Raw genomic sequence first — 26234 nt, forward strand, 5'->3', positions numbered from 1 at the left:
TTGGGTTTTAAGCTTCAGCAAAGCTGCGTCCTCAGAGATGCCTCTGCCATCCAAACCTGGTCCTCCTGGCTCCCAGCTTTGGGGATCATGTGGTATCTCACTGATGCAGTACAGTGGGTGGTAAGGGCTTTCAGACACAGAACATGCCTAACTCAGCATGTCTGCTGATCCTTGGCTGGGTTCTCCAAGTCTCCTGACCTAATCCCACCCCTTCCCAGCTTCAGCTGCTATTCCCACCATGCTCTGGCATTCTAAATGAGTGTTCTGCAGCTCTTATAGCTGCGTGTCCTCTTGACTTTGAAGAAGCAGTATATCAGGAAGAAATGCCCTTCTCCCCTGCAACTAATTCCCAGACACCATTGCAAACACAGTGTAACTACCATCTCTTCCAGAAAGCCCATCAAGAATGCAAAGGGCCTGAGTCTCCTCTGCTTTCAAGGTGACAAGGGAGCCCTCCTGTTTCACACAAGACTCTGGGGTGGGAGACAAAGGATTTAATGCCATCTGCACACAAGCAGTGTGAGCTTGATGTCTGTGCCGGTCCTCTGGCTCCCTAAGCTGCATTCACACATTAGGGAAACGTCACCTCCTGCATGGGCTTGTGTCACCCCTGAGGAATTGGAAGCTTAGGGAATAAAACCTTTTATGCTGGAGTGCATCACCTTCTGCCCGTGGAGGGAGAGCAGTTCTTGTCTCCCAGTCTACCCAGTACCCTTAAAGAGATAGTCTTGAACAACTGGGCAGTTAGAGTCCTGACTTACAGAGCAATCAGAAACATGACAGACTATGCAGAATCCTAGCCCCCCCAACAAAGTCCTCTCAGGCTACCCTGCCTAGCTCAATGTCTGCTTTGGAAATTACATGTCTGTGGTATACACCCATAACCCACAGCACTGGAGAGGCTGAGGCAGGAGTTTAAGACCAGACTTGGCTACGGCAGCCATAGCAAAACCCTGTCTTACAAAGAAATGAATAAGGCTGGAGAGATGGCTCAGTGGTTAAGATCTCTTCCAGAAGATCTGAGTTCCATTCCCAGCATCCACCCCGGGTAGCACACAACTGCCTGTAACTCTAGCACCAGGAGATCTGACGCCCTCTTCTGGCTTCCTTGGGCACTTCACACACATGAATGTAAACACAGACACTCTTAAAAATAATTTTAAAAATATTTAAAAAGAAATAAATTATGCACTCACTGTAACTATTTAGTTGATTGGTTGAGCCTTGGTTCCCTTTGATGTTAAAAACTCTCTTACACTAGGCTGCCAATAACATAGTAGGTAGTCGAAAGAACACGCTAGTGAATGAAAAATGAATGAGTTGAGTGACTAATGCAGGGAATTAGGATAGGCATGGGTTGGAGGCAACCAAAATATGATAACAGTAATGGGCTGATGATCCAGACACTACCCACTGGTTTTAACATGGACGGTTTTAACTTCATGAATATAATATGGAGGACATTTTGTCTGGTGTGTGTGTGTGTGTGTGTGTGTGTGTGTGTGTGTGTGTGTGTGTTGAAAAAGAAAAAGGGTCTCATGTAGCTCAGGCTAGTCTTAAACTTGCTGTATGGCCAAGAATAACTCCAAACTCATGATCCTCCTACCTCCACCTCCTGAATGCTGTATTACTACTCCTGGCTGGAAGGAAATTTGATGAGCTGATTTTTACCTATAGGGAAATTAAGGCACAAAGCAGTCAAGATACTAATCAAAGGCACACAGCTAATATGTATCAAGGGTCACTTGAACTGACCTGGCTGTGGCCAGCCCTTATTTAACTCACTAAAGAACTGCCAGCAGCATCTAAACACCTAGGGGAGGGATGGAACGGGCAGAGAGTAGAAGGAAGGAAGGCTTGCAGGATTTGGATTTTCAGAGGTGGAGGCAGTAGTCTCTAAGTGGTCATCATCTCCTCCCCCATGTGACTCAGCCCATGAGCTCACACAGACTGAGCACACAGCCGGGTCCTGCAGGGACCTCCTTATCTGGCCCACGTTGGGAGGGGAACAGGGATGGATGGTGTTTGGTCTTGGGAACAGCCTGCAATGCAGATCTGACCTTTATCTGACACAGAGAACTGGAGTGAGACCAACTTCAGAAGATTCTGTGTTTGCTGCACTTTACAGTCCCAACAACCACCCCTTTGACCTTACTCAGGACCCTAAACACTGGAGGACCACCCACTGAGGCGCTCAGCATAGCCAAGGCTGCACAGAAACAAGCCTCAGAAACGGTCGAAATTTCGAGCACAACTCTCAGGTGAAAAATTCTGCAGGCTGTCTCACAACTTTGCCTAAGTGGGCTGCTCTCCTGCTCACACAACAGAAATATTTGTCTGCACTGAAATTATGACTAACCTACAAGGTCTTTAAAACTGTTTTTAAAGATTATTTTTATTTTATGTATATGACATATGTGATCAGATGCCCATAGAGGCCAAAAGAGGGTGTTGAAGCCTGGACTGGCTGGTTTTGTGTGTCAACTTGACACAAACTAGGGTCATGAGAGAGGAAGGAGCCCTAGTTGAGGAAATGCCTCCATGAGATCCAGCTGTAAGGCATTTTCTCATTTAGTGATCAATGGAGGAGGGCACAGCCCATGGTAGGTGGTGCCTTCCCTGGGCTGGTGGTCCTGGGTTCTCTAAGAAAGCAGGCTGAGTAAGCCAGGGGAAGCAAGCCAGTAAGCAGCACCCCTCCATGGCCTCTGCATTAGCTCCTGCCTCCAGGTTCCTGCCCTGTTTGAGTTCCTGTCCTGACTTCCTACATTGATGAACAGCAATGCTGAAGTGTAAGCCAAATTAACCCTTTCCTCCCCAATTTGCCTTTTGGTCATGGTGCTTCATCATAGCAATAGAAGCCCTAAGACAGAGCCCCTGGAGCTAGAGTTACAGACGGTTGTAAACCCTCTGTTGTGGGAGCTAGGAACTGAACTGGGGTCCTCTCACAGGAGCAGCAAGCATGCACACTGAACCATCTGTCTAGCCCATGAAAAATATTTTCAAAACAGCACTCTATAAAGAACAGTCCACATAAACAAATTCCTCCAAAGGTTTCTACTGTTGACAACTTAGTGTACATCGAGCTTTTTATACATACTTTTCTTCCTAAAAATGAGATGTTTTTATATGTTACACATGTATGTAATTTATATATGTACTGTTCTGAAATTGATTTTCCTAACAATCTGTTGAAGGTATCCATTTATCTTTTTATACCAATTTTTATTAAACCTAAATGAACCTTATTTACTTCCTTTTTCCCTTTAAGTCAGATTCTCACTTAGCCCAAACTGGCCTTGAACTCACTATGTAGCTGAGAATCACCTTGCATGTTTACTCTCCCTGCCCCCAATCTGAGTGCTAGGGTTTCAGGTGTACACCACCATACCACATTTGAGCAGTGCTGGGGATGGAACCCAGGCCTTCATGCATTCTTGTTAAGTACTCTACCAACTGAGCTACATTCCTGGCCTGAAACTCATTTATTAACCATAGTGTTTCAATTCAAGATGGGGAATCACTTACAGATGACAGATTCCTTTTTGAAGGACATTTTGGCTGAGGACATTCCATCCCTGTGAGCACTTCTTCCCCACACCAACTGTATTTGGGGGTAACTAGCCATGTTACAGAGTGGTGGAGTTCTTCAATTTTCCATGTAATTTTTCCCTATGGTATTAAGGCATAAGAGCTATGCTTGGCCTGGTGTAAAAGCATCACACTCTTTGTGGGTAGGGGTTGACCATGGCAGTGGACATCCACAGCAGCCCAAGACACCCCCCCATAGAAGAGCAGGTCTGTTTTCTTCTACAGATGCAGCATACACCTGCCAGGGCCTACACCTACCTCCACAGCACCCGTCCATCAGTTCCTCTCGTCGTTTGCCCCTCTGTCTCCGGTGTGCATCAACCACACAGAACATGCACAGTGCAGCAAGAGAATGATCAGCTTGTGGACAACAGAATGCTCAGCTTGTGGCTAGGACCTCCAGCAAAGCACCCAGAGACTTTAGAAGACACTGTCCCACAGCTGCCTTCTTAGACAGAGGCAGTGGAGGCCTCCCAGGCAGCCTCAGCTTCCTGTTTGGTCCTGTTCTTTTTCCCGGCAGGTTGCTGGGGACAAGGGCAGTTGCGAAGCCCAGCCCAGCTTTAATTTGCTTTTCCTTAGTAAAGAGCGTGCTACAGAGCTCTTCTGGTCAGTCCTCTGCACGGATTCTCAGAAGGCGGAGGCTGCAGGGACGAGGCTGCAGGGACGAGGGCGGTGCCGGAATGCCCGCCTCTGCCTACCTTGTGTACACTTCTCCATTCTGCCCCAGGGCCAGCTGAAAGAAAGAGCCACATTTCTTGGAGCTCAGTCCTCCAAGCTGGCCTAGCCCAGCAGGACTTCCCAGGAGGCAGAGTCTCTAGAAACTGCCTCAGAATTCTCAGGAGGCTTGTACCCTTCCCAGGGGTACATGCTCAGTCATGCAAGCATGAGGACTTGAGTTCAATCCCCAGAACCTATCTTTAAAAAACAAAAGCCAGGCATAGTGGCATGTGCCTTGTAATTCCAGCACTGGGAAGGCAGAAAGAGATGAATCCCTAGCTCACTAGCCAACCAGCTTAGCCTACTTGATGAGTTTCAGGCCAGTGAGACCCAGTCTCAAAAAACACAGTGGACAATTCTTGAAGAGCATGCAAGGCTGACTTCTGGGCTTCACACATATTTGTACACACACACACACACACACACACACACACTTTCCCAGAATCTTAGCATCTCTAGCATGTCCATTAACTTGACAGGCAGACAGCAGCAGAAATCAGGGTATGGAGGGAACAAAGCCACGCCCAAGCAAGCCTTTCCTCTGTGACATGTGACCAGGCTGGGGGTAGGAGAGGCCTGAGCAGGATGCTCGTAACTGGTCACACTTTCCCCTCCCACTCAGCTCTGGTCTGTCTCCCAGGGATGGTATGTTTGTCGTCCTGTGGGAAAAAGGAAACATCTGCCAAAGCTCTGTCAGGGTGTGTAACATCCCACCTTCCCCAGGAGCTTCCAACAGGAGCAACAGTCAAGGTGACTTCAAACTGGGGAAGCCATTGGTTCCGCAGCCACAGCTTCCAGTCAAAAGAATGACATCAACACTGGTCACTCTCTTGAACAAAGAGATTAATGAGGCATTCAAATGTCTACTTCCTGTATAGCTTTGGTGAAATGGTGAAATCCATCCACCCACGGCCTCAGACTATTGGCTAGTACCTTGGAGTTTACTCGATAGCTTCAAACTGGGTGTGTTTGTGTGGAAAACAAACAGACTTTGATATCACCTAGGGAGGTGAAGCCTGGAATGTAGCCAATTTAGGCATGCTAAATCATGTAGCTGCAGGATGTGTTTTAATCAGAGGACATAGCCTTTCAAAATGGTGGCTTAGTTAAGTAGGCCAGACTCCTCTATGAAGAAAAGCTTCCCACTGATGCATAATAGCTTGTCCTTTCCAGCTCCCAACTGCCACTTCCCCCTAATCCCCTAGCCAACAGAAGCACAATGGTCAGCCTGCTCACTGGCCCACAGAAGGGCCTGGCCAAAGGCTCAACACAAAAGCCCCTTACAAAGATGTCTGGCCGAATCTGCATCAGCTGAGGCACTCAGGTGAAATTACATGCCCAGGGTATTCCCCCTCTCACATCTGAGTGTAAAAACAGACCAGTGTCTTACACAGACTGTGAAATTTCTAGACAGACATATAGTGTTACTGTCTGGAACTTTCCATGAACCTCCTCGGGTTACCATACATATTAATATGAACACCACATTTAAAGAAAGGAAAATATGTTGTGCCTGGTGATTGCTTTTAAATTAATTCATCTGGGAATTTTAAATTAAAAAATTTAGCCCTGTTTGTGGCATATGAAGGTTTGAACGGGTTGTGACTTTTGCTCTTTGGGATGGGGAATCCCTTTTAAGGACAGTTTCTGTAGTGTGAAGTGTTAAGTTAGAGTCACCTGTAAAAATCATTAAGTTGCGGAACTATGGGATGGGATGGTGTGCACTACATGTCTGCTGTGTTCCTTTAGAGACAATCTGGCATTCACAGTATTCTGTTCAGAAACTTCATAGTCCTATAAAGATAACCCTCGAGGGCTGGAGAGATGGCTCAGAGGTTAAGAATACACATTGTTCTTGCAGAGGGCTAAAGTTTGTTTCCCAGCATCTACATGGTGGCTCATAACTGTCTGTAATTCCAGTTCCAAGGGATTTGACACTCTCTTCTAGTGGGCAACACTCATGCATGTGGTGTATTTACATACATGCAGACAAAACTAAATTAAATTAAAAGAAAAGATACTGGTTGAGAGCCAGGTATGATGTACACCTATAATCCAAGCCCTTGGGAGGCAGAGGCAGAAGGATCATTTCAAGTTCAAAGCCAGCCAGGGCTACATAGTGAAATCTTATCTCAAAAAAAAAAAAAAAAATATATATATATATATATATATATATATATATATATATATATATTATAGATAGATAGATAGATAGATAGATAGATAGATAGATAGATAGAAGTGGGGAGGGAGAGAGAGAGAGAGAGAGAGAGAAGTGGGGAGAGAGAGAGAGAAAGAAAGAAAGAGGAAGAACCTGCAGGAGGTCTCAGCAGGTAAAGGTGCTTGCCACTAATGCTTAATGACCTGAGTTCAATGCCAGGACTTACAGGATGGAAAGAGAACTGATTTGCACAAGTTCTTCTCTGACCTCCATGCACATGGGCACACACACACACACACACACACACACACACACACACACACACACAAATGAATAAATAAATATAATCTTGCACCAGAACCTGGCTTAATGTGTACCATGGTGAGCCAGGTTGGATGGGGTTGAATGAAAAGTGCTGTGGGCACTGGAAACTAGATGCCATTTTCTTCACACTTGATATGCCACTGTGACACTAGCCAAGCCCTACAGGGAAGTAGACACACTATCTCTGTCACATGCCGTCCCTTCAAGGGAGATTGTAAAGGCTCCAGTCTGTGTTCTAAAGCCCTGTGAGACTAATAGGGAGCAGAAAGAGGAGCCAGATCTCCCTTCTGCCAATCAAAATGACATTTATTCTCACAGAGAAACTCAGTTCCCTCACCTCCCAGGACCTAAGGGGGAAAAATGTGATGAGCCCCCACCTCTGGCTTGTCTATGTGGCTCCCCTCTAGTGTCCTGCCTCCTGGAGGCTGTCTACCACCCAAAGGGGTTCAGATTATGGACCACACAAGTGCCATGCTTATGTCCCCTGATGAACAAATGCCCATGCGGGCTTTTCAACTGAGGACGCAAGCCGGACCACAGACAGATACACAAGTCCAGGCACACCCAAGAAAGCCAGCACAAGTCACAAGCATCCAGCACAAGTACACAGGAAGCTGTCCTCTGGTCTGGGGAACATTCTTAGCATCTTTGCGGTCTTGTGTGTTTTACCCACCCATAGCTTTTAGAATCACTGTCCCCTCAACAGTGCTCAAGGGCTGGGAAGGATTGGGGGTGTTCAAGGCTCTATTTTGACTAGGGATGCCTCATGTAACATGTGTACATGGGCCTCTTATAGTCTGAGCATCATCCTGAGGGCATCCTGGAGTCAAGAGGATCAGTGAGAAATAAGGCCTAAGGCCTTCTTTCTGATTGACAACCCCGTGAATCCTGTTGCTCTGCCCTTTCTACTCAGGCAGCTTCCTCCCAGGCTCTGTCTCCTATGAGCCTCAAGCATGGACTCAGGAATTCTCTAGCGTTTTCCTTCTAGGAAGGTTGCCCACGGTGTGCCAAGACTGGCTGGTTTGAGCTAGTGTTCTCTCTCTCTCTCTCTCTCTCTCTCTCTCTCTCTCTCTCTCTCTCTGCCTTTCTGCTTTAAAAGCTGGTCCTGGGCCCAGGACATGACTCAGGCAGTAAACCATTTGTCTTATATACATGAGGACCTGAGTTCTAAATGCTTGGTGTAATGGCCACATTTATAGTCCTAGCACCAGGAAGCCATGTAGAAATGGGAGGCTTGCTGACCAACTAATGTAGCCTAATTGGTGAGCTAGGACACAATTAGGGTCTTACCACCCAATAGCCAGTGGTAGAGTGGGAGACCCTCCCTGCCTCACAGGAGGTGGACAGTGGGAGACCCTGCCTCACAGTAGATGGACAGTAGGAGACCCTGCCTCACAGGAGGTGGACAGTAGGAGACCCTGCCTCACAGTAGGTGGACAGTAGGAGACCCTGCCTCACAGTAGGAGGACAGTAGGAGACCCTGCCTCACAGTAGGTGGACAGTGTTCATAAGGATGACTGACATCCAAGGTTGTCCTCTGGCTTCCATATATATATATATATATACACATGAATGTATTGAAAAGGAAGCAAAGCTGGCCTCTCTCCCTTCCAGGCTTTAATAGCCCCATCTTTGTCTCACACGCCCATTTCTCTGTCCTTTCAGAACCAAGAGAAGGTATGCAGCATGAGCTGATCAGAAGGAAACTGAGGTGCCCGATTCGTAGAGCAGAGGTAAGCTCATGCTTTTGGTTCTGTAGCCAGGCCCCCTCCAGTTCACAGCAGAACTCATTCCATATTCCACCAGCCTCACTAGAAAGGTAGTAACCACAGTCACACAGCCAACCAGCCCCCCAGCCTGAGGTAAATGTCTACCCACTCTCCACATTTGAGCACTATGCCAAAACAAGCAGAAAAGAAACAAAAAGAAAGTTCTGACTGCCAACCAAAACACCACCACCTTCCTGGTAATCCACCAGTTCAGCAGTGAGGTCAAGAGTGGGCACAGATCCTGGATGCCTTCGCCAGGGCTGTGGGAGGCATCTGGGCAAAGAGACTGTCCTACTGTCCCCACAAGGAAGTGCATTGTCTCCAACAACCACATCCACGTGCAGGGAATTTTCTCTGGCCCCAAGGTTTGATCAGCAATTCCCACTGGGTTCTCCCTGACTTGAGTACACATCGTATCCCTGCCAACTTTAGGACTTCATAATCCTACAAAATCCAGCACACCTTTGGGCTAAGCCATAGGCAAACTACGAAGTTATGGGGATCAGAGCCTGACGCCAGGGATGACAGGCAGCCTTCTTCACCTTTAGGCTACTGGCTCACAAACCACTTAGCCAGAGCTGGGGTTATATAAGGCATGGGCCATCCCATGGGTTCTGGGTATTCTATCAGCTGGGACACAGGGTCCATCACCAAAGGATCTTATATATACCTCACACTTGTTCTCCTTTTGAATTAGAGGCACAAATCAGAGCTGGATTCAACAGCCCTTGTTTCTGACCCAGGTATCTGAAGGTGTAGCCTTCTCTCAGACTGCCTGGCCCTGTCAGAGATGGAGCCCACTGGCAGTGAGAAGGCTGTAGATGAGTGGGGAGTCTGCCCTTGCCCCCCATGACTTGCAGCCTAGGTTTGCAGGCTGCACTACACAGAGGTGCATTACTTCTGGGCACGAAAGGAGAGAGACAGTAACTTACATGGCTCCTCTTGCCTTCTTCATCCCCTACAGATGTAATGACTGTCTCAGAAAAGACCATCTGTCCAGTCTGGTTGTTGGTGATCTACAGACAAACACAGGTATAATAAAAATGAAACAAGGAATTCTGGGGAAAAAAATCTACAGCCTCTGTTTGTTGTTCACTTTCTGGAGTGGGCGTCAAGAGGACGCCCACTCCCCCTTCTGAGTTCCTGGAGCTATTCAGAATCCACATCACCAGGTCACTGTGCAGAGAGAACAAAGTGATAGTTGACAGCACAAAGGGTGGTACCTGCCACCTAGGAAGTACTCAACACCAGCTATTTTTATCACTCTTGGGGCCTATCACTTGGCACTCAGTGTCAAGATTCTTTTGACAAAATTCCAGTCTGACCAGAGTGATGGCAGAGGCCTATAATCACAGCACTTGAGCTGTGGAGGCAGAAGGATCAGGAGTTGAAAGTCATCCTTAGCTGTTTAGTAAGTTTGGGGGGGCAGACTGGGCTACATGAAACTCTGTCTAAAAATAAAATAAAATAAAAAAAAAAAAATCCAGTCTGTGCATCTAGCCAAACAAATGTCTCTGTGAGAGGCGTGAAGATGAAAGCCACTCCCCCCAGCTCCTCATTCTATAGAACTATTCATCTCATGGGAGAGCCCTGAAGCACAAAGGAAGCCTGCCCCTGTGCCAGCTTGTGGCCTGCCCTGATTCTGTGCTGAGGGCAGGTACTGCAAGCCACACCCAGCAAGGAATCAGGGCCACTCCTGCCTCCTCCAAGGCTGGGACTAAAGATGGGTCTGGCCCAGGACCAAAAGAGCTGCGTTCTCTGAGCCTGGGATCAGCAGTCAGCAACCACCCAGTCATTTCTCTTCCCTGATTCAGTGTTCTTATTTTGACATCATTAGGGTCAGTGCCGGCTATACTATCTCAAGAGTCTGCACCAGAACTAAGAGAATGTGGCCCACTCTGCAGACGGGGTCAGCTTCTACTTCCCAGGCAGCAAGGGCCGCTCTCCGCCACCCTGCTGTGCTTTGCTCTCTTTATTTTTGCTCCCCCAAGGACCTCAAGTCATCCACCTCAAAGTCACTGTAAAGCCAAGGCTGGCCTTGAACTCTTGATGCTCCTGTGTTGGGATGAAAGGTGTGCTCCACCACACCCAGTTGAAGGTTTCCCTTCTTAAAGTGAGGTGTGTCACTAAAGAGTTGTTCCTACTGGGATAGTGAAGACCCATCTACCATAAGGTCTCTTCTTCAAGCCTGACAGAGGCACACACGGAAACCTAAGAGGCGAGGTCCCTCTTCCCACCTTCGAAGAAGCCTGAGCTTCATACACTGCCTAATCAGTACAGAAGCCATTTGGTACCTGATCCGCACCTCTCCCCTTGAACAGTACCCTCCCTTCCGCTGGTTTATAACCTCTTTCTACAGCTCTCACTTACATCAGTGGCTTTGTCTAACATGTCAACAAGCCCCTCTTTCTCCAACAGGACTGCCCTGCGGGAAGGAGACATGGCTGCATCCCAGCCCTTACCTTGTGAATTTCTTCATGCACATGGACGGTGTTATTCCCGACCCTGGTATCTGTGTTGCTCTCGTTGTGATAGTTGGCAGGTAAACTTGACAGGTTCACCTCAGAGGATGTTCTAGCAGCTGCTTCTTCTGCTTCCATCTATCAAATTAAATAAGTTTCTTTCAGTTGTAACTGAGGGGGAAATAAAGGGCCACCTTCTCTTTCCCTCTTCTATAAGTGACAAGGACAGGCCACTGAGTGGCCAATTAGACACAAGTTCCAAATGTTTTTACATGGCCTTTGAGTCTCGCAACCTCTGAAGGGAAACATGCTTGTCAAGCAAGCCTAAAGACCTGAGTTTCATCCCTGGAAGCCATGTTGGATGTGGTGACTCCAAACTGTCATCCCAGCACTCCTACAAAGCTGTGGGAGGCAGAGACAGGAGAATCAGCTTACAGAGCAGCCTCAGAAGGGGACTCTGCCCCAGCAAGGTGGAAGGAGAGAAGTGATTTCTGAAAATGCGTTCCCTGATCCGCCACACATTTATCATAGCACACACGTGCGTGCACCTGTGCTCTCCCTTCGGATGGTACCCTCACTTCTTCTGGTTTTTAGACTGCATTCTATTGGTCTTATTTACATTTCTGGCTTTGCATCACCCAATCTTTTTTTCTTTTAATATCACAACCTCCTAGGAGAAGCATGTTAGTTTCCCCATTTTTCAAATAGGGAAACCGAAGCTCACGGAGTCTAGAGGAATTCCCAAGATACCAAGTGTAGGCTGGAGTTGAAATTTGAGCATGTTACCTTTCCCCAAGCCCTGGTGGCCTAACACAGAGGTCACTTGCACTAAATTTCCAGCAGTCACTGGGCAGTGGTAGTGCACACCTTTAATCCCAGCATGGGAGGCAGAGTGATCTCTGTGAGTCTGAGGCCAGCCTGGTTTACAGAGCCAGATCCAGGACAGGCATCAAAACAACACAGAGAAACCGTGTCTTGGAGGGAAAAAAAATTCCATATATCCAGCCAGCACCTAAGTCTCTCTCTGGCCACAGAAATGTGCTCAGTCTTTGGAAGCCTCAAGTGTTAATGTCTCCAGTGAGTGAGTGACAGGCTAGGGGAGAAGCACCCCAACTTTCCTACTTGCAGGGACCCACCTTTACTGTTTTCCTCCTCCCTACTTCGTTTTTAATTCTGCGAGGTTTTTCTGGGGTTCGTCCCCCAACTGAACAATTTGCTTTCACATCCTGCAGGGTCTGGTGTATGTGGGGAGACTAAAGCTCAGACTGAATATCCTTGAGACAGGAGTCTCCTTCCCCATCTCTTGGTGGATCTTCTATGGGATCAGTAGATGGTTCCTGGACCTGCAGGCCTCCTAGTTCTCTGGAAACATTTCTCTTTTTGGTGTCAGGTTTCTGTCATGCCCTCAAATCTTCTGGTTGCGTGAACCTCGATGGCACGTGCCACCAATTGCCATCAACACATGCTTACACCCAGCGTTTCCTTCCGGTCCATCACATCTCCAGCCCTGGTGAGTGGTCAGGTGACAGGATGGCCATCCACAGCTCCACAGACACAAGGCAGGCCAGGTCGTGGACTCAGAGCCTATCGGATGCCGTCTCTAGAAATTTCAAATCCAGTGAAGGTCCTGGCTGAGAGACTGGGAGATCAATACTCCTATCTGGGCTGTTTTGATTCTGGAAAACAAATCCTCTAAAAGTATTTTCCTACAGAAACAATCACTTTCTCTATCTCTACTCCTTTCTTCTTCCTCTCTCCTTTCTTCCTCTCTCTCTCTCTCTCTCTCTCTCTCTCTCTCTCTCTTTCTTTCTCTCTCTCTCTCTCTCTCTCTCTTTCTCTCTCTCTTTCTTTCTCTCTTTCTTTCTTTCTCTCTCTCTTTCTTTCTTTCTTTCTTTTTCTGCCTGCCACAAACCCACCATGTACCCGAGGTTGGCTTTGAACTCGCTGCCTCCACCTCCTGAGTGCTTCCATGAGCCACAACACCTGCTCTCATTCCCTCAAATACTATAGCACCCTTTTCTCAGCCCCACCCCTGGCCAGAAGGCCAAGCTGGTGAGGACCAAGCACGCTGAACTAGAAGAGATCTGCCATGCACACACAGTTCATCCAACGGTCTGGGGTGCCTGCCTCTGTCACACTGTCGTGCTGACACTCCAAAGGAGGAACGCTGCTGCTTTGTGGGACTGTCATTGTTTCCTTGTAAAATCTTAGCCTTACTCATGTATATGGCCACTACACCTGGCACTGTGCACATTCCTGGCAACCCCTTTGGGGAAGGTGTTGTTCACTCTCCTGTCAGAGGCAAAGAAAACAAGCCCTACAGAGGTCACCTTATCAACTGGCAAATGGGAATGTTTGGATTAAAATTTAGGTCTTTCTGATTTCAAATAGTGTGCCTTTCCTAAACAGTCCAAGATTCCTTCCTCCCCAGTGACTTACACGTTTATGGGGAGAGTCTCACACAAACCAGTTTAAAGATGGCTGTGGCCCTTTACATGTGATGGTGTCTACCAGCAACTCAAGGGTCTAAAGAAGAAAGGAAGGGGGTTCCAGGAGGAGGAGGCAGGACTGGGCTGGTCCCAAAGGACAAGAGGATTTAGATAGAGAGGTTGAGAATGTTACAGAGTTCAGAAGCAAAGCTGCAACACCCTGAACAAGCAAGCATGGCATGCTGTGAGCTGGAGCAGAGGGACCCATCTGGGCACAGAGGGAAACTGAGTAAGTGGTCAACAGACACACCTAAAGAACATCTATGATACAGATGCTCACCTGTTTTTCAGCCAGAGATACCAAGGTAATTCAAAATCTTAAATAAATAAATAAATAAATAAATAAATAAATAAACAAACAAACAAACAAATAAATAAATAGATAAGCAAGCAAGCAAACAAATAAATACTTAGGACCCTTCCTAGATGTGCCAAATTGTCATTTCTAGAGGCAGGACTCTACATGTCAGCGAGTTTTTTGATAAATAGGAAGATTCTCTTCTCCTTCCCCTGCCCTCAGTTAAGAACCCCTGCTCCAGGCAACTGGGAGCTACAGCAGGTTCTAAACTAGTTAGGAAATAATGGGACCAGGGTAGGAAGAGACTGGAGTCAGGGGACTGGCCAGAATCAAGTCTGGAAGAAGGAGCATCTGGTGGCCAAGGTTTCATGTCAAGTCTAGAAGGACCAAGATGAGCACTGAATTAGACAACCAGCTGCCCCCAGCACCATCACAGAGCAGCATGGGGGTATGGGCCAGCGTTCTGGAGTCAGACAAGGTAAGCTCAATCCCCAGCTTTACCCCACAAATAACCACATCATCTTGGGCAAGACTCCAGGCCCCTCTAAAGTACGGCTTGGCCGTGTGTACCGTGAGGATGCTCTCCACTTTGTTCAGCAGGTGTGAGAATTAAGGAACTCCCAGTGTGAGCATCGCTATGGCACCTGTTGCAGGTTAACAGGCACCACCAGCCACTCTCCTTGCAGCATCCTGTAAGGAAGCGGTTGGTGAAGAAGCCAGCTTAGAAGTGGGAGGGGCGGGCAGCCACCAGTGAGCGTCTGAAAAGCTGCCATTATAACTAAGTGGAGAAGAAAGAAAAGAAGCCAGGACTAGAGGCTGGAGGGATGGGCAGGAAATGACAGTTTTAAAGAGAGGGACCTGGCTCATTTAGCGAAGAGTAAGGTTTAGCTGGGAACAAGGAAAGCTAGGTACTGGAGAGCATGTGTCCAGACAGAGACTGTCTTAATGTTTTTTGAATTCCACTGGAATTGGAATTGTACAGTTGGGCTTTCAGATAGCTGGCAAATCCCCAAATCTCTAGGCTACTGCTGGTTGAGCAGTCTCTCTCAAACCCTGGTCCCTCTCTGCCAGTGGCTGTATGGAGGCAATGAGCTAAGGACTATTTAATGAAACCATAGACTAGAAGCACAGTTTACCATGGCATCTTTAACCACAGTGATTACTACCACCAGCCAGAGGAACGGAAGCCTGAAGCAATAGTTGCTTCACAGCTGAAGAATGTGAACGTGGTTAAAAATGGCATTCACAGCCCATCAAATGCACGTCTGTTAAAGGAGCACAGTAGGAAAATGGAACAGATAAATCCAGGCTTGGTATTGGGGCTCTTCCTAGGACTCAGTGACATGATAAGATCCCTCTAAAATATACCAGGTACAGGCTGGGGAGATGGCATGTGAGTAAAGGCACATGCCACCAAACCTGATGATCAGAGTTCAATCCCCAGGCCCCATATAGTAGAAAGAGAAAGCCAATTCCTAAATTGTTCTCTGAACTTCACATAAACACAGGGCACGAGCATTTACATACACACATAAAACAAATTAATCCATAGAATAAAACATCTCAAATATAGCAGTTACAGATGTGACAATGAGAGGGGGGGGGATGAAATGACTTTGTCCTTCACACACACACACACACACACACACACACACACACACACACACACACACACACCCGAGACAGGGTTTCTCTGTGTAGCTTTTGGAGCCTGTCCTGGAACTTGCTCTGTAGTCCAGGCTGGTCTCCAACTCACAGAAATCCACCTGGCTCTGCCTCCTGGGTGCTGGGATTAAAGGTGTGAGCCACCACTGCCCAGATAACATATACTTCTTAAAGACATGGAGTAAGAAAACAGGAACATCTTAGATCGAAGCCACTGGAGGACTTGCTTTTTCTAAAGATAATCCTAGAAAATCAGCCACTTTGTCCCTCAAGGGACATCAACAGCTTGAGGCAGCTGGAAAGAATAAAATACCAGGAAGTTACTTGAAAGCAGATTCATGATGCAACTATGTAAACATCAACTGCCTGTGGCTGGGTTCTCCCTCATCCCCTTGGGTAGCAGTTGCCCTGAGTTTATGACATTTAAGGGGCTTTCTGGAAGTTTCTTTAAAAAAAAAAAAAATGCTGGGCTGGTGAGATGGCTCAGAGGGTAAAGGTGCTTGCTATGCAGGCCTAAATTCAATCCCTGGAACCCACACAACCACACATGTACTGTGACACACAGGTATGCACACACACACACACACACACACATACATAAAATAATAAAAATAAAAGTTACTTTTAAAAAGCCAATTGCCACATCTATTAAAATCATATACTACTTTAAGACTGATTTTAATACCTTACATTTTTCTTTTCTCTTCCTTCCCACCCCACTCCAGAGCTGGGAATCAAAATCAGAGCCTCGAGCATGCGAGGCCCTGCCACTGAGCTACAGTTCCAGGCCCAAGACATTTCAAAGATGGGTTCCACTGAGAATCCATCAAATGTTGGTAAGCTAGGCTGTTATTCATGCTACTACTGTTTGTTTTCTTTGTTCTTTTTTTGGTTTTGTAACAGAGGGTCTCAGAGTGTAGCCCAGGTTGGCTTTGATCTCACTATGTAGCCTGAACTAGCCTCAAACCCATGATCTTCCTGCCTCAGTCTCCCAAGGACTGGGACTACTGGTGTGTACCACAAAGCCTGGTCACATTACCAGTTTTTCCATGACAAAAGAGATAGCCATTATTTCCTGAGCCCCAACAATCCTCCATAATCTTCACAATGACCTCATGAGGAAGATACTTGGTTTATATTTACCTGTTTTCCTTACACCAATATTTGACAGGGTAATTCACTTTCTTGAATCTTCTCTTTGACCTAGAGGTGGGCATTTTCTCCACTTCAGACCTGGATCCTATCACTAATAAATGGCAGTGCTGGGATCTGAATGAGAGACGGTTGGTCTCCACTATCTAGTATTCTGCCATCAGAGAACTCAGGTTCCCCTATCCTGTCTCCACTGTCCACAAGGCCCACTCTAGGGAGAAAAGCACTGACTTGGGTTGATGCAATGATCAGGGTCTTGGGCTTTTCTACCAGTCTGCACAACTCAAGCTGAAATATGTCAGGAAGGGAGAGAGTGGAGCCATGATAAAAAGCCTGTTTTGAACCTTCTGAACTGTGGTGGGCATTTCCCAGTGAGCTAAAACATGGAAGTGACCTGGTCTGTGTTCCTGGGAATCTGTGCAGAAGGGAGAAGTGTGCAGTGTCCTACAGCCTGGGGAAGGACAGCAGAAGCCCTACTTTGAGCCAGAGTGGTCAGGAGCTCTGTGCAATCTGCGGTAACAGAGTTGGGGGATGCTGGAGTCCAGCTGACTCTCTCACCCTTCAGTCACTTTTCATGCCAACTGTCCCATTAGCTCAGAAAGCCCACAGGACTTGGGACCCAGGCCTGTCCGGTAGATATTCATACATGGCTGCTCACGTCACTGCCTCCCAATCCACTGTTTCCTGCAAAGCCCATCAGGCTGGCTTGGGGAATGGAGGGGGAAATATACCCAAACTACACAAGGTTGAAGCAACAGCAACCTATCCCAGCAGACAAGGGCCAGTATTTAAGACTGCCCAAGGGGGTTACCATGATAGAGACAGTGGAGAGCTCCAACCCACTTGTTTGGTTCACTGAAATGGCTGGTTCCACTCCAATCATGCCTGTCCTCAAGTGTCACACACTGATCAAAAAGGTCCAGAAAGCTTTCAACAAGGTTGGGGCCCATCTTAGAGGACAGAGCAGGGCGCCATCCTAAGTGTTGGCACCTGAAGATGAGAAACCAAAGTCTGCCCCTCATCTGTCAGGTGAGAGGCATTGTATCTAATTCTCACAGGAAAGTGAGGTTCAGGATGCTAAATGATTGACCATCCACCTATTGTTGAGGAGCCGAGAATCTGTAACTTGGGCTTCGAAACAGACTCGGTGTAGGTGAAGTGGGGTTGCCTCTACCTTCTGACCATCACTGAGGCACAGACTGAGGACTTTCTTCAGCCTTCCTTTTCTGTCCCTCAGCAGACTGTCAGCAGAGCTCAACACCCCACCCCCCCCCCCCGACTGGCATTCTGACTGTATCTTGGGGAAGATGGTACAGGCTTGACGCCCAAGGGACATGTTAGAACTTGGAGCTCCCTGCAGCTGCCTCAGCCTCTGCAAAGCCACTGCGCTGGGACACCAGAGTGGCTCCAACCTCAGCAAAGCTCCACCGGGGGAAGAAAGCCAGCTACATACTCAAAGACATCTGCAACACGGTGGACCCAGCTCCCTGGGAAGGATTCAGCTAAGACTCCCTCCGTGGACAGGGTTGGATCCAGACGTTTTTGGCAGGCAGATAGAACCAGCTGAGAGTAAAGATCGCCCAGCGCGGTACTCGGGGGGCACTCCACGTCCCTTTCCAGCTCTACACAAAGCCAGGTCTTTGGCCAGTGCTGCGACCATCGCTGGAAACATTGCCTCCCCCAGGGCCCACTCCCTACTTATCCTGCTACTTTCCGAGCCAGGAGCCCTCCTGGTGCACCCACCTCCTCCACGGCGCTGCGCAGTTTGTGCTGCGTGTCTTCCATCAGCTCCTCCACCTCTCGGAACATCTCATTGAGGGTAGCTTCCTCCTGCGGGTAGCTGAGAGCCGGGCCCGGCTCCACTGGAGTCCAAGTCGCCGTCGGGGCCGGAGCCGGGGCCGTGGGGACAGCCGCCGCCAGCAGTAGACACAGCAAAATGCCCCTGAGTCGCTGCATGTTTGCTCCGCGCTGGCCGCCGCCTGTGTGTCCCGGAACGCTATCAGAGACTGCAGGACCACCCCTCTTGCCCGCCCCGCCCCGCCGCTCAGTCCGCCCCCAGATGGAGTGAGACCCAGCCTCCTCCCAGCCGCAGCCCCTGCTGAGGACAGTGGCGCTGGCAATCCGCTCCAGCCTGGATGCCCTCTTGCACCCCTCCAATTCTAGTACCTAAGGGAAGCTCTGATTGCCACGATGATGGTTCCTCCTGAACCAAGGAACCAAGGTCTCCTACGCTAACAGCAGACCCTCTCCCCTGACCCCCACCCCGGAGCAGGAGCACCCTAGCTGGGCTACGGGTTCGAGTCCAGCCCCTTCCTTTACTAGTCCACAGTGGAACTCTACTGCGGACTTGGTCCCCGACTCAGGCCCCAGCCTCTCTCAGCCCCCAGGAGCTCGGCAGAGTCCAGGTCGTCCTCTTCTCCTCGTGATCCAGATGCATGAAGCCCCCATCTCTACCTAGGGGAGACCTAGCTGGGCTATCCCCACAACGAAGACCACCGAGCACCTACCTCAAAAGGACAAAGCTGAGCCGTAGGCTGGATCTGGTCACACCTGGCTGCGGGGCTGCCACAGAGCAGCCGGAGAAGAATTAGTACTGCTCGGGGCTCGGATGCAGCGCCGGTACCCAGTAAGCCTGCAGCCTGCTCACCTCCCACCCCACCCCACCCCACAACGTCTCTGCCCCGCGGGTGGGGCGGTCTCACAGCCAATCGCTCTCCCTGCCACTCGCAACCTCAAGCGAGCCTCTCTAAGTCCTGGGAGGCCCACTCTGCAGGGATCCATCCTCTTCCAGGCAGCCCCCTGCCTCCACGATAACCCAGGCTTCTGCCATCTCTGACAATCTTCTTGAATTTACCTTGTTGGCTCTCAGCCCGCCTCTGCCTTGGATGCGGTCCTAAAGGATGGGCTCCCAGCCCCTCAGCCAACACAGGCTGGTCTAGACGGTCTCCAGCCAGGAAAAATCCACTTTTGGCGCTGAGAATGGGTCAACAGAATGTCAGCAAGTCCCTAGAGGGCGACATAGCAGAGTGGCTAGGACCAACACCACCAGCCCAAGTCTCGCCAAACTAGCGTGGTCTGTGTAGACTATAGTTGTATGTGCATGTTCTACTTAATACGCACGATGCATGAAGAGGGATCGGGGCGCAGAAATAGGCTGTGTCACTATCTAATTGAGATTTCAACCTTGTCTATTAGCAGCTGTCTCCTCAGTGCCTAGAAAAGGAGGGACTTAAAAGATGTGTTTTCAAAAACTTCCCCCAATTCTTTGATTATCTAGTCCTGATTCTACCTCTTTGCTCTCCCTGACACCTCCCCTCTCTAGAGGCACCTCCTGACCCTCCCCCTTTCTTCCCGGTGCTGGCTAGTTTTTTGACAACTTGACACAAACTAGAGTCACCCAAGAAAAGGGAACCCCAGTTGAGAAATTGCCTCATTGGATTGGCCTGTGGGTATATCTATGCGGCATTTTCTTAATTGCTAATTGGTGTGGGAGGTCCCAGGCACTGTGGGTGATGCCAAGCCTGGGCAGGTGGACCTAGACTGTATAAGAAAAGTGACTGAGCAAGCCAAAGAAGAAAATCCAGCAAACTGCCTTCCTCTATCTCTGCTTCAGTTCTTGACTCCAGATTCGAGCCGTTAGCTCCTGCCCTGGCTTCCTGTGATGATAGAGTATAAACCCTTTCCTCCCAAAGTTGCTTTTAGTCATGATCTTCATCACAGCAATAGAGAGCCAAAGAGAACATGCTCCATTTCTCCTCTGGGATAGCTAACTCCCTCTGCTCCCAGGTCACTGACTGGCTGGAGTCTCTTTGGCAGTCCCCCACCCCACCCCCATCTACCCACCAGGAACCAGGAGCTCCTTTGTACCTGCAGGGCCTCAGGCCTACACACTTGGTCCCTGGAAAATGAAGGGGCTGGGGGTTATATCAATAGCTGCTGGTACAGCAGTACAGTGGTGTGGTCAGTGAGCAAGAATTATGTTCTGAACACAGGAATGTACTCACTGAATACTCAGCAGCCTTATGAAGTTGGTGCTGCTAATTTTGGTCATTAAAAGCCAAAGGGCTGTGCTTTCTCATAAGGGGATCTCAATCTTGTGACCATCGTTCTTTGCAGAACCGTTTTGTAGATATATAGTTGTTATTAAACAAAACTACCACAAGAGGAAGAGAGACTATACACAACTTAATTATAAGTTCTCGACCTGCTTTCCCCTGAGCCAGTCTAGCAAACAGCCCCAGGCTGGCCACAGAGGCACTGAGCAAGCTGTAGTGATGCCCTGTCCAGACATGGTCTTGGCTCTGGAAAGTTTGGATGGAGGCAAAGAGAGGCCAGTGACTCTGGAGACTGGTAGAAGAGTCCCTAACTAGGTGTTTTTTAATGAGATGGGGGGGGGGGGGGGCGCTAGGGGCTGGAGCAGAGAGGGGCAGATCTGCACAGACCTGTTACATTAGGAGGAAGGTTCATGCTAAACCTCCACAATTCCAAGTGTATCTTTGGCCAAGATCCATCTCCACTAGGGCTACCAGGGGGCGGTGGAGGGGTCAGTTATTTTTCTGCTGCTGGGATAAAAACCGCTAAGGTCCAAGGCAGCTTAAGGAAGAGAGAGTTTATTCTGGCTTACAGTTCCAAGGGGATAGGGTCCGTGCTGGCAGAGTGGAGGCAGCAGGGATGGCAGCGGGAATAGGAAGCTGAGACTTCATATCTTTAAATACAAAAATGAAGCAGAGAGAGCAAACAGGAAGTAGGTAGGTCTATGTAATCTCAAAGCCCGCCTCCAATGACTACTTCCTCCTACAAGTCTGCATCATCTAAACCATAGTGCCACCACTGGGAACCAAGTGTTCAAAACCCACCCAGCCTATGGGGGGCATCTCTCATTCAAACCACCACAGGGGGTGTTGTTTGCGTTCAGAGTAGTGGGTACACTTTCTGGGATAATTAGGTAACACTCTCAGTTCTCACATTTCTTATCTGAGAACCAATTGTGACATAAACATCTCATTTCATGGATGAAGACGTGGCCCCAGCTGGTTGTCACTCACTAGAAATTTCCTAGAGAGTTAGATGCTACACAGCAGTTTTGCATCTCGCCATCCACCCACTGGAAACACATGCCAAAGGAGGTCTATACGATGCTGCTCATCAAGGCTCTGTGTGCACGCAGAGGCCACTTATTGGCACTTTTCAGGAAGGGAGTGGATAAAGTGGGGTTCTTATGCACAGTACAAAGCTGTGTGGCAGTAAAAATAATGAGTGACATTTATAGGCAGCAATATTACTAAGTCTCAAAAGCATTATGCAGAGCGGAAGAAGTAGTTTGCAAAATGAAATTCACAGACTACTGTATGTGCATATTTTTAAAACACAAAATAATAGCAGATGTTATGTATGGATCCTCGCATATAGTAACAAATATAATACAGGCATGTACAGCCTGCTTCTGAGTGGGAGGCAGAAAAAAACACACAAGAAGGGTTTTTGTTTTGTTTTGTTAATTTCTTTTTAAAATTTTTCTAGTATAGTGATACTTGTAAGCTCAGGCCGGCCTCACTATGCGGTTAAGGTGCTTTAATTCCTAATTCTCCTATCTCCACCTTCCAAATAAAAGGATCATGGGCATGCCCCACCACACTTGGCTCTATCTCCATCTTGAATCAATACACTTTGGAACAAAATGGGTAAAGTTGTAGGTAAAGGAAATGTCTTTGTCAGCTGTTTTCACAGCTCAAATGAAAGCCAAGTGAGATGACACATAACACATGTCCCTGCAGCCACATTCAATCCATCCCAGAGTGACTACTGGGGCATGCCAAATAAGCACACACCTTGACACCACAGGGCAATGAAGAACAGGTAGATAGACAAGGCGAGGGTGGGGGACAAGGAGATACTGAGCACAGAAGGTAGGCAGGTGAAGCAGTGGTCAAAGCAAAGTCTTCACAAGTACCTGAAGGACCTCCATTCCGGCTCCATCTCACAGTGGCAGGGGTGGGGATTGGGTGGTAATGGCACTGGTGACCACCTCATTTGACTAAACCAAGGATGGGCAGCTCAACTAACTTGAACCCATCTCTTTTTCTCTTGGACTTGAGGCTGAAGAAACCATCCAAGTGAGGAAGAAGGAACCTCAAGTGAAGGTCAGGAGCCTGAGGGAGGAGAGGGAGAGAGGGGGGTGAGATGGCACCCTAACCCTTGTCTCTGGTTTCTTATGAATCTTTCTGAGATACCGTGAAATCTGTCCTTAGATTCTTCAGGTCCTTTGGGGATTGTTCCAGGATCCCTACAGATACTCAACCCATTAAAAAAAAAAAGTGTTATTTGCATATGACCTGTTCAATTTGATATACTTTATTCTCCTCCTTTCTTCCATTTCATGTATTTGCTTATCTGAAGCTTGGTCTCATGTAACCAAGGCTTCCAGTTCACTAAGTGGCAAACAGTGATCTGAACTCCTTAGTTATCCTAGCTTCACCTCCCAAGTGCCTGGCTTGCAAGTGTGAGCCACTCTACCTGGCTTGAGTTCCTCTGTTTTAATGAGACAATTCTCTTCAAGGCAGTCTAACTTCACAGGAGTTTACTGTCCCCGCTTGAGATTTCTAAGCAGCCCAACAGAGACAAGTCACCAGGAGTCATTTGCCTCCCCTTTATTAGCTGGCCTCTGCTTGGCCATGCCAGCCACACAGTTCCACAGAGCCTTCCTAGATCCTGCCTGTAACGTACAATTGTTCAGAAGAAATCTTGGCACCAAGATTTTTCTGAATGGAAACTCCATCTGCCCTTGGAAAGAGTGTCCACGTGGACTCAGGGTTTCCATGAGCAACAGCCACTGAGTATCCAAAATATATGTTTCTTTTGCCAAGTTTCCATGGGCGGGTGCAAAAGAGGCCCAGAGGACCATAACCCTGGCCATCACCCTTGGAGCACAGCACAGGAGGGAGAGCCTTGAGGCTGCTTGCCTTGTCTTTGGCTAGCAGGTGGATCAGTGTGCTCTGTGTATTCTTGTACAGGTCTGAAATGGAGAATGACTCACAAGCAGGAGGAGTATTTCGGTAGAACTAGTTCACGAAAAGAAATGTGGTGGAGTGTGAAGGCAAATACTTAGATTATTATAGGATGCAGTCCTCTGAGCGAAGCAGCCTGCTTTTGAAAGACCATAGGGTGCAGGTCTGTTGAGTTCCCTTAGAGAAGCAGGAGGTTGAGAGGGGACATGGATGCCCCTTCGTGGGAGGGGAGATGGATGCTCCCTCGTGAGTCCAGCCACACCCTCCTGCCCTTCTCAGACAGTTGGAGGCAGTTCTACCCTAATTGCTCAGGATCTCAGAGGTGAGGTGCTAGCCCACAGACTCTGGAGGAAGGTGCTTTCCCAGAGAGACTATGGGGGAGCCATTGTCCATGCTGGGTGAAGACTTACTGGTGTGGCTACTTAGAGATCCCCATGCTGCTGCAAGTAGCCTCCCCCCACTCCCACGCTCTGTAAAAACACCCAGTGATCTCACTGGTTCCCCCAGGGTGAACTTGGTGAAATCCCACTTTAGTTTGTCACCAGGGCCTTATGAGGAGAGGGTAGACATTATTCGTATCTCCAGGGGAAGGAATGTTTGAAGCGCCTCTCATCCCAGCACGTGGGAGATAGAGGCAAGCGAACAGGGAATTCAATTTATCCTCGAGCTGTTAGGTAACTATAGAGGAAGCAAGTTTAAAAATGTGTTCACCCAGCCCCCTCCACTCCACTGCTCGGGGTCTGAATGATGTGTTTAGTTCTTCCCTAGGACAGTTTGTCTGTTTTGCTTGTTTGTTTAGATGCTGGATGAGCTTAAACATTTAATGTAAACAATGACTAGGAACCATGTCACTTAAGTAGATGTTTGCTGAAAAATCCGGGTGCCTGGTTGCTGTGTGTAGAGTTGCTGACTCAGCATGTGTAACACAGGGTTCCCTTCGTATGGTAGTCCAGTCTGGCCCAGCAGACTATAAGGAAGCATCCCTGAAAAGCATCCTGTTATCTTAGGTCTCACCACAAAGTTCTCCTCTCCTCCCATCAGCTTCTCCTCTGGCTTCTGGAATAGCTTGTCCACACCCAGCAGGGCTACCCTTCCTTCTCATATGCCTGGAAACTCCTGGAGAAGTGGGAAGGGGAGGGACTGAGAGCCTGATGGTTCTGGGTTCAGATTCTCCAAGGACTGAACCCTCCCAGGGGTTCTCCGGCAGATGGGTAGTTCTCCAGCCCTACCAGCTATCACTGCCAAGGAGGCCTCCAGCAAATGCTTGTGCAACTAAGAATCAATCTTGTTTTCTTTCTTTTTTTTTATATTAATTTTTTAAGATTTATTTATTTATTATGTACACAGAAGAGGGCGCCAGATCTCATTACAGATGGTTGTGAGCCACCATGTGGTTGCTGGGAATTGAACTCATGACCTCTGGAAGAACAGGTGGTGCTCTTAACCTCTGAGCCATCTCTCCAGCCCTAATCTTGTTTTCTAGTCTTGGCACTACCACCATCACCAGGATGGCAGGACCCACCAGGTACCTGGTAGATGTTTCCAGAAAAGTAGACATGGTGCCTGTGCATTTTGTGACCTTCTGATCCTTGCCATTCAGAAGTTAAAAGGCACAAACTCTTACACTGTCCACATGACAATATGGACACACCCCAGGTACATTATAGTAAGAGAAAAAAACTGCAGTTGAATGTTCTAGAAAAGTCAAACTATTGGGCCTGCGCACAGATCCCCTGTTGTCAGGGGCTAGGGTGAGGAGGACTTGAAGATAAAGCTTTTGTGCTGTGCCTTGATCTTGGGGTTGGGCACGTGACTTTGGAAACTACATACTAAAAGTCATAGCAGTAAACATTAAGAGAGGAAGTTTACGGATGTGAGTTTGTGATGGTTCTAATTGTCAAGGTGACACAGCCTGGGGTTGCCTGGGAGGCAGGTCTCTGACTATGTCAGGGCAGGGGTCTTGATTTCCTTAATCAAGTCAAGAAGACCTGCCTACTTCGGTAGCACCTTTCCACAGGCAAGGGTCCTGGACTGAACGAAACAGAGAAAGTGAGCTGAACATGAACATGCACGTGTGAATTCATTACTCCCTGCTCTGAACTGTGGCTGTAATATGACTAGCTAGTTCAGGTTCTTGTCGCTCTGAATTCCCCATGATGATGAACCATCACCTGGAACTGTGAGCCAAATAAACCCTTTCTCCTGAAATTTGCTTTTGTCAGGGTATTTTGTCACCAACAGGAAACAAAGCTAAGACAAAGTATGTGTGTGTGTGTGTGTGTGTGTGTGTGTGTGTGTGTGTGTGTGTGTGTGTATGAGAGAGAGAGAGAGCACACCAAATGTGTTTCTTTCCCAAATAACTTCCATGCACATACAATGCTGTAGATAATTAATAATAGGGCAAAGGCCGGGAGGCCTTCTCAGAAAAGGGCTTGGTAGCTAGGCCTCAGGTGGTATTCTGTAAAATTTTCTGGAATCATAATCTTGGATAAGCCTGTGTGTATAACCCTAAAATTTTCTTACTTTTTAAAAACATGGTTTCACCTTTGTTACAAAGAGTAACACAAACCTACCTTAAAAAGAAGAAACTTGTCAGGAGGCACTA

At 48.1% G+C, this 26234-nt stretch overlaps 1 protein-coding gene across 2 annotated transcripts in view; it reads right to left on the reverse strand.

Moving 5' to 3' along the window:
* The window catches only part of Dkk3 (dickkopf WNT signaling pathway inhibitor 3), a 41899-nt gene extending 22320 nt beyond the window's left edge, over positions 1-19579 (reverse strand). Inside the window, exons 1-4 of one of the 2 annotated variants that reach the window (XM_036169393.1) lie at positions 19480-19579; positions 18369-18604; positions 11022-11159; positions 9492-9575 (exon numbers count right to left, since the gene is read on the reverse strand). In XM_036169393.1, the coding sequence (XP_036025286.1) occupies positions 9492-9575; positions 11022-11159; positions 18369-18581 (435 nt within the window). In that variant the 5' untranslated portion in view covers positions 18582-18604; positions 19480-19579. Of the gene's footprint in view, positions 1-9491; positions 9576-11021; positions 11160-18368; positions 18605-19132; positions 19440-19479 lie in introns of those variants that run through there. The other variant, XM_036169392.1, reaches the window with a different exon arrangement.
* Between the last annotated feature and the right edge of the window lie 6655 nt (positions 19580-26234).

The sequence above is a fragment of the Onychomys torridus genome, chromosome 1 (assembly GCF_903995425.1).
Source record: "Onychomys torridus chromosome 1, mOncTor1.1, whole genome shotgun sequence".
In the NCBI taxonomy this organism is placed as follows: Eukaryota; Metazoa; Chordata; class Mammalia; order Rodentia; family Cricetidae; genus Onychomys; species Onychomys torridus.